The 8591-nt window shown below is 50.5% G+C and overlaps 1 protein-coding gene across 1 annotated transcript; it reads left to right on the forward strand.

Annotated features, from left to right (window-relative positions):
- The first annotated feature begins 1105 nt into the window (after positions 1–1105).
- On the forward strand, positions 1106–1600 carry TEX19 (testis expressed 19). The gene has a single exon (XM_023194084.1). It carries the CDS (start codon positions 1106–1108, stop codon positions 1598–1600), a length of 495 nt encoding a protein of 164 aa, XP_023049852.1.
- Positions 1601–8591: the final 6991 nt, after the last annotated feature.

Genomic DNA, 8591 nt, shown 5'->3' on the forward strand with positions numbered 1-8591 from the left:
CAGTTTCCCTCAGGTTCCCCCAGTTTCCCTCAAGTTCCCCTCAGGTTCCCCCAGTTTCCTTCAGTTTCCCTCAGTTTCCTTCAAGTTCCCCTCAGATTCCCTCAGGTTCCCCCAGTTTCCCTCAGTTTCCCCCAGTTTCCCTCAGGTTCCCCCGGTTTCCCCCAGTTTCTCTCAGGTTCCCCCAGGTTCCCCCAGTTTGTGTCAGGTTTCTTCAGGTTCCCCCAGTTTCCCTCAGGTTCCCCCAGGTTCCCTCAAGTACCCTCAAGCTCTGCCACTTTCCCTCAGGTTCCCCCAGTTTCCCTCAGGTTCCCTCAAGTTCCCTCAGTTTCCCCCAGTTTCTCTCAGGTTCCTCCAGTTTGTGTCAGGTTTCTACAGGTTCCCCCAGTTTCCCTCAGTTTCTCTCAGGTTCCCTCAGTTTCTTTCAGGTGCCCTCAAGCTCTGCCAGTTTCCCTCAGGTTCCCCCAGTTTCCCTCAGTTTCCCTTAGTTTCCCTCAAGTTCTCTCAGGTTCCCTCAAGTTCCCTCAGTCTCCTTCAGGTTCCCTCAATTTCCATGAGGTCCCCTCAGGCTCTGCCAGTTTCCCTCAGGTTCCCCCAGGTTCTGTCAGGTGAGGCTGACGGGGTGTTGGGGTCCCTGAGGTGTAGGGGGTGGATGATGAGCCCGAGGAGGTCGGATGGAGGAACTGAAGGCTTCCCAGCCCCGGTGCTGTTCAAACTGAGTAGGGTCCCCACTAAAGGGCCAGTCTGAACCCTGACATCCCTGCCCCTGCTGGTCCCCACAGTTTACTCTGCCCTGCCTTGCTGGGGGTGCCTAATCTCCCTTCCTTTGCCTTTCCAGCTCCCCGAGACCACAGCAACTGCAGAAGCTGAAGACATTTCCAGAAGTTCAAGCTTCCACCCTCTGCAGGTCCCCACTGAGCTGGGACCCAGGTCATCCACCCCACCCCAAATCCCTGGATAGGAAACCCCTTTCTCCTCCTGCTCTTTGTCCCCTTCATCCCTGCCCCTCAGCATCCTACTGGCCCCAGCACCTGAGGCCAGACTGTCTGAGATCCTCTGCAGGCCAGACTCTTGTTGTCCACCCCAGTAGGAGGCAGACAGCCTGGCCATGTGCCCTCCGGTCAGCGTGCGGTATGAGGAAGAGGGCATGTCCTACCTCTACGCCTCCTGGATGTATCAGCTTCAACATGGAGATCAGCTAAGCATTTGCTTCACTTGCTTCAAGGCTGCCTTTCTAGACCTTAAAGACTTGCTGGAGTCAGAGGACTGGGAAGAAGACGATTCGGACCCTGAGCTGATGGAGCACACTGACACAGAGTCGGAGCAGGAGGGGTCCTCAGGGATGGAGCTGAGCTGGGGGCAGAGTCCAGGACAGCCTGCGCAGGAGGGTTCTGAGGCATGGGGGCTAGGGACCCTGACATCAGCCGCAGAAGGCTTGGAAGATGCAGATCTGGACCCCGACTTTGTGCCCACTGAACTAGGGCCTCAGGAAGCTGTACCCCTGGGCCTGGGCCTTGAGGATGCTGAGTGGACCCAGGGTCTGCCCTGGAGATTTGAGGGGCTTCTTACCTGCTCACACTGGCCAAGCTTCTTTCCTTCATAGCCGGGGTTTCTCAAAGTGGACCTGCCCCCAGGGGAACCCATGGTGTTGGGGCTGGGCATTACCTGGGCAGTGGACCCTGCCGAGGATGAGGCCTGGTTACTGGCCCTGCAGCTTGTCTCCATGGTGGGCTGCTATGATGCCACCTACCTGCAGAAGATGACTCCAGACAGGGCCCTGAGGACCCCAGAGCAGCAATGGAAATTGCTGCTGGAGCCTGGTAAAGTGTGGGTGGTGAGACTCCAAGATGCTCCCCAAGAGCAGGACCTGCACCGGTGGACACTGAGCTTTCTAGAAACATCCTCAACAGGACACAGAGCAGAGCTGGCCCCTGCAGCCTCAGCCCTGCAGAAGAGGATTCAGCATAGTCTCTTATTCACCCTGGACCAACAGGGAGAGAAAGAAGGGGGACTCAGCCTGTAAGCCACAGTCCTCCAGCCAAGAACAGGATCCCAGCACCCCTGAAACACAGAGCAGGGGTCCTGAAGAAAGCCTGGCTGTTGCAGGAGCCTCGGCCATGGGGGAGCTGCCCTGTTTCCAGCCTTAGTCCAGCGCTCCAGAACTGAGAGACTAAGACTCATGTAGCTGCCATTGTCCTGGGTACACCAGGACATCAGAGACTGGGAAGGGCCAGCAATTGCTCTTCCACTATAGCTAGGGGAGCAGTTGGCAAAGGATAGGCCCTTTGCCCGTGGAAACAAGGGGAGCACCTTTAGGGGCTGGGACATAGGGCCTGCTGTGGCCTCAGAGGGAAGCATTACAAATATTCATAACCTGGAAACAAGTTCTTATCAGTTGATTGTCATATAGTTCCAGATGTGTTGGCCTGAAGGGCTGTTGTGCTGCTTGTGACTGGGGCGCAGGGCACGGAACTTGTGCCTATTTCACCTTGGCCATGGGGAGGGACATTTCTTGTAAAACACACGCTCTGCAGAACACGCCAGAATCTGTTGTGACCTGGACGTGTTCTCGACTTTGCCAGGACAATCTCAGGGGTGCCACAAGACCCCGTCAGCAGCACTAGGGTCTCTGGTCTACAGTGGGGGGAGAGCTGGTTTCAAACATTGGCCATTGATGCAATTTAACCATTTAATTCCTGTTGCTCTATATGTTGTTTTTAATTTTAAAAAGTCATAAAAGCTTTCAATCAAGCTCCTGTGTAAGTCATTCCTCAGCACGTTTTGTTGATTGGCCTTCTCCTTGTCCTCTCAGGATCTGGGCTAAGCCACCTTTGCTGGCTTGAAATCCCACTAGGTAGTGGGAACAGAGGACAGAAGGGAAGAGGAGCATGGGAGAGATGAGGGTTCTCATCGGTTTTCAGGCTCATCATGGGAGTTTGTTTCACTTTATTTATTTATTTATTTATTTATTTATTTATTTATTTATTTATTTATTTATTATTTTTAGATGGAGTCTCGCTCTGTTGCCCAGGCTGGAGTGCAGTGGTGTGCACTCGGCTCACTGCAAGCTCCGCCTCCCAGATTCATGCCATTCTCTTGCCTCAGCCGCCCAAGTAGCTGAGACTACAGGCACCTGCCACCACGCCCGGCTAATTTTTTGTATCTTTAGTAGAGACGGAGTTTCACCGTGTTAGCCAGAATGGTCTCGATCTCCTGACCTCTTGATCCGTCCGCCTCGGCCTCCCAAAGTGTTGGGATTACAGGCGTGAGCTACCGCACCCGGCCTCACATTATTTATAAATACAGGGCCAGGCACAGTGGCTCATGCCTGTAACTCCAGCACTTTGGGTTTGCTTCAGCCCAGGAATTCGAAACCAGCCTCGGCATCATAGTGAGATTTCATCTCTACTAACAATAAAAAAAGTTAGCTGGGCGTGGTGGCACACACCTGTAGTCCCATCTACTCAGGAGGCTGAGGCAGGAGGATTGCTTGAGTCCAGGAGGTCAAGACCGCAGTGAGCTATGATTGTGCCACTGCACTTCAACCTGGGCGACAGAGCAAGACCCTGTATCAAAAAACAAAATAGGCCAGGCAAGGTGGCACATGCCTGTAATCCCAGCACTTTGGGAGGCCAAGGCAGGTGGATCACTTGAGCTCAGGAGTTTGAGACTAACCTGGGCAACGTGGCAAAACACTATCTCTACAAAAAATACAAAAATTAGCCAGGCGTGGTGGTGTGTGCCTGGAGTCCCAGCTACTTGGAAGGCTGAGGTGGGAGGATTGCTTGAGCCTGGGAGTTCAGGCTTCAGTGAGCCAAGATCGTGCCGCTACACTCCAGCCTGGCAACAGAGTGAGACCCTATCTCAAAAAATAAAAACAAGCCAGGCATGGTGGCTCACGCCTGTAATCCCAGCACTTTGGGAGGCAGAGGCAGGCGGATCACAAGGTCAGGAGATCGAGACCATCCTGGCTAACACGGTGAAACCCCATCTCTACCAAAAATACAAAAAATTAGCCGGGTGTGGTGGCGGGTACCTGTAGTCTTAGCTATTCAGGAGGTTGAGGCAGGAGAATGGCATGAACCCGGGAGGCGGAGCTTGCAGTGAGCTGAGATTGCGCCACTGCACTCCAGCCTGGGCGACAGAGCGAGGCTCCGTCTCAAAAAAAAAATAATAATAATAATAAAATAAAAAATAAAATAAAATAAAAATAAATAAAAATATATACTTAAAATAAAGAAGGGCCATGTTTTGAACAATAAGAGTGTGTTGTCAAACATGTAATTTAATATAGATACGTGCCCCCAAATTTTTTTTAAGTCTATAGACCAAACCACGTGTAAAGGTTGCTAATGTTGGCCGGGCGCGGTGGCTCATGCCTGTAATCCCAGCACTTTGGGAGGCTGAGGTGGGCGGATCATGAGGTCCAGAAATCGAGACCATCCTGGTCAACATGGTGAAATCCCGTCTCTACTAAAAATACAAAAAATAGCCAGGCGTGGTGGCGCGTACCTGTAATCCCAGCCACTTGGGAGGCTGAGGCAGGAGAATCGCTTGAATCCGGGAGGCGGAGGTTGCAGTGAGCCAAGATCGTGCCATTGAACTCCAGCCTGGGTGACAGAGTGAGACGCCATCTCAAAAAAAAAAAAAAAAAGTTTGCGAATGTTCAGGAGACAGATGATGCCAACGATGATGATGGCTATGATGGTGGTGATGGTCCTAATGGCGGTGATGATGGTGATGGAGATAGTGAAGATGGTAAAGGCCCACAGGAAGAGACCGAAGGATAAACGGCTCTGCCTTCTTGGATTTGGCTGCTGCTGAGGCCCCTCCATAGTTTCAGCATCGGGGGCCTCTGCTGCTGTCAGACATGGATGGGGATGATAGTCCTTCAAGAAGGAGGTGGGACCTCTGACCTCCTTGTCTGCCAGGAAGGCAGGAAGAAGGGGAATGACCATGCTGAGGGGGGAGGAACCCCCACACTCTGTTACATGACACGGGGTTAGGAGTTTGGCCCCATGGCGTGGTACACACATGTGCCTTTGGTTGTATGCTTGCAAGAAAAATTTGGGGCCCCTGGGGTTTTCTGCCCTCACCCCAGCCCTGACTCCAACCTTTGGAATCCCTGGAAGGGCTATCGAGAGCTCTGCATCCAGCCTCTTCACTCAGGACGTGAGGTTTCTTGAATCCTAAACTGGAGCCTTTTCCCAAAGGTCAGCCAGCTTTCAAGTGGCCTCATGGGGCCAGGGAGGCTGTAGTGTTGGCACCCCCAGGGGGCCCCCAAAAGTTGATTCTGAGAAAAGACTATTATGTGCACTGGACGGTTCTCACTCTCCCTACGTTTGAGCTTTCCCGGGCTTGGACATTTTAAGTCAGGGGAAGGGCTCTGAGTTCCACATTGTCTCCTGCCAGCTTCAGCCCTTCCATCACCTGTGATTGCTCAGATGTCTGGGGCTCTCCACTAATTAATAGGGCCGCCGCCAGCTGGAGACCCGTGCAGGTTCTAATTGGTTTGATTTATGTTAGCATCTCTCCAGCTGTGTCTCATATCTGGCGGTGTCTGAGACCAAGATTGGGGAAATTGTGGTGCCTGAGGTCGAAATTAAGGGAAAATACCAACATCAGCATCAAGGGAAGTGTCTCCTGGAAGAGTAAAGTGAAACCACCAACTGCAGAGGTGCTCTGGGAGAGGTGGGAGGCCCTGCAGCGGTGTCCCCCTGGGACCTCCTTCCAAAAGAAAGAGCCCTCAGCTCTGGGTAATGAAGTGGGCCCACGCCCCTGGACAGGATCCCAGGCTGCTGATGGCCAATGGCTGAGCTCTAGTTGGGGCTTTAAGGGCCTGGCCATTTCTTCACGGCCCAGTCTTTGCCCCTCGTGAGGTTCCCTAACTCCATCTGGGCTGCACTCAGCCTAGCTGCCCCCACCCCTCACTTTTATTCCCTTATTTATCTTTATTTTTATTTTCTTTTTATAGAGACAAGGTCTCACTATGTCGCTCCGGCTGGCCTTAAACTCCTGGGCTCAAGTGATCCTCCCACCTCAGCCTCCCAAAGTGTCAGGATTACAGGTATGAGCCACTGCACCCCGCCACGTTCCCTTATTTTCATCAAGCATCTCCACCCCAGTGTCTGTGGCAGAATGGGCCTCTGGTCTCTGAGCACCTGGGAGGTGGAGTGGGTTCTGAACAAAGCACCCTCTTCAAGTCGGAAAAACACAAACGTCAGGCTGGATGGGCACCTGAAAAGAGTGCCATGAAACCACCCCCGTCTGTGGAACCTCATTTTCTACAGAATTTAGTAATCCGGTTGGAAAGTAGTTCTTCCAGAAAAATTATCATTGCAAAACATAATGAACCCATTAAGTGCAGAGTAAAGCTTCAGAAGTCACATTTGTGGAAAATGGGAGCTTTATGATTATGACTTATGATTTAATGGTCCATAAAGTGAATCATAGGCAGGCAGAGCCAGTTTACACTAAAGCGCTGGCATTACAGGTGTGAGCCACCGCACCTGGCCTTACACAATAACAAAGAACTTTCCAACTGTGTAATTTCACTCACCCTTCTCCAGAGACCAGGTGCTATTGTTGTCGTGGATATTCATCTCCACGTGTCATCATCATCGTGTGCCACCAGAGCTGTTGCTGCACAGTCCTCATATTTTTTTTTGTTTGTTTGTTTTTGAGAGGGAGTCTCGCTCTGTCACCCAGGCTGGAGTGCAGTGGCGCAATCTCAGCTCACTGCAAGCTCCGCTTCCCGGGTTCACGCCATTCTCCTGCCTCAGCCTCCCGAGTAGCTGGGACTACAGGCACCCACCACCACGCCTGGCTAATATTTTTGTATTTTTAGTAGAGACGGGCTTTCACCGTGTTAGCCAGGATGGTCTCGATCTCCTGACCTCCTGATCCGCCCACCTCGGCCTCCCAAAGTGACAGTCCTCATATTTTTAATTTACAAACGTATTTACTTTCCTGGTGCACTTCATTTTTCCATGCACTTCCGAGTTTCTATCTGGAGTCATTTTCTGTCAGCAGAAGGAAAGCCTGGAGAGCTCCTTTAGTATTTTTTGTGCTGCCACAAATGTTCTTAGCTTTGTCTGAAAATATCTTTATTTTATTGTACATAAATTGTTGGTTAAAATCCTTTATTTTGGTACTTTAAAGAGGTCATTCTCTTCTGGTTTCCATGGTTTTCTGAGGAGATCTAACCATCTCTCCTATTGTTATTCCCTGAATGTATTGTCTTTTTTTTTAGTCTCAATAATTTTTGCAGTTTCTGGTTTTCAGAATTTTTTCCTTTGGTTTTCAGAATTTTTTACCGTACTGTTCTGGAGTGGTTTGCTTTTAGTTTTTTCCTGCTTGTGATTTACTAAAATTCTAATGTCTATAAGTTGACACTGCTTATCAATTTTGAAAATTTCAGCCACTGCCTTTTCAGATATTGCTCCTGCCCCGTTTTCCTCTGTCATTGTTCTGGGGACTCCAGGGACGTGTAGGTCAGATCATTTGGTGGTGTGGTTCCACATGCTTTTCTGTTTTTCATTCTTTTCTCTTTCTTCGTCTGGATAATTTCTATTGACCTACCTTTAAGTTAACTGATTCTTTCTTCTGTTGTGATTTCTGAATTTTAGATACTGTACTTTTAAAGTTATAAAATGTCGATTTGACCCTTGTGAGAAACAAACTCATCCATTCAAATCCAAAGAATGGACTCAGGGACCTGGAGAACAGCGAAAGCGAGACTTCTAATAACGGTCTTGCAAGATCAGGTGTCTGGTGGGCAGGCACACCCAGAAGTTTCAACAAGCAATTTATCCCCTAGTGCGCAGATCCCTCCCCTGTTTCCTCATAGGCTGAGTACTACAGGGGTCCGTCTTCCCAGACATCGCTGATTGGTTGTTGGGTAGGTGCTGTAGGGGCAGGTCCCTCCCCGGGTTCCTCATAGGCTGAGTACTATGAGGCCACAGTCTTCTCATGTGTCGCCTATTGGTTGTTGGGCAGGGGCTGGAGGGGCAGGTTCCTCACAGGCAGGTTCCTCACAGGCTGGGTACTCTGGGGTGGGGGTGGGAGGTCACAATCTTCCCAGATGTGGCCTATTGGTTGTTGGGCAGGTGCTATAGGTGTTTTTAGGGCTGTCCTGCTGCGTTTTGTTGCAGCCCACAATGCATTGCAATCCTAGTCAGCTCAGGGGCTCTTTAAGTATCTGACTTACGACCCAAGTAGCTGGGCAGGCTGATGAGAACATACCAAACAAGCTATTTTGCAGGCTAGTAAACCTTCACCTTAAACTTCTTTGATTTGGGTGAGGGCAACTAAGAGGGGCTTGAGAGGGGAGTGGGTGAGGCCGACAAGCAGGCATCCACTATCCAAGCTGGGGCCTAGTATATCCTGTTCTTCTGTAGTTTGCTGACCTAAGCCGATTCAAGGCACTTTGTCTTGGAAATGGACCACTGTATACATTAGTTCCTTCACCATTTAAAATTTTTCTTTATAAATAGAAATGGGGGGTCTCACTTTGTTGCCCAGGTTGGTCTCAAACTTCTAGACTCAAGCGATCCTCCTGCCTCAGTTTTCTTTTCTTTTTTTTTTTTTTTTTT

Source organism: Piliocolobus tephrosceles, chromosome 16 (genome assembly GCF_002776525.5).
Source record: "Piliocolobus tephrosceles isolate RC106 chromosome 16, ASM277652v3, whole genome shotgun sequence".
Classification (NCBI taxonomy): domain Eukaryota; kingdom Metazoa; phylum Chordata; class Mammalia; order Primates; family Cercopithecidae; genus Piliocolobus; species Piliocolobus tephrosceles.

What these genes read in the sequence shown, in the direction of transcription:
- TEX19 (XM_023194084.1), top strand. Translation starts at nt 1,106, where the DNA reads ATGTGCCCTCCGGTCAGCGTGCGGTATGAGGAAGAGGGCATGTCCTAC.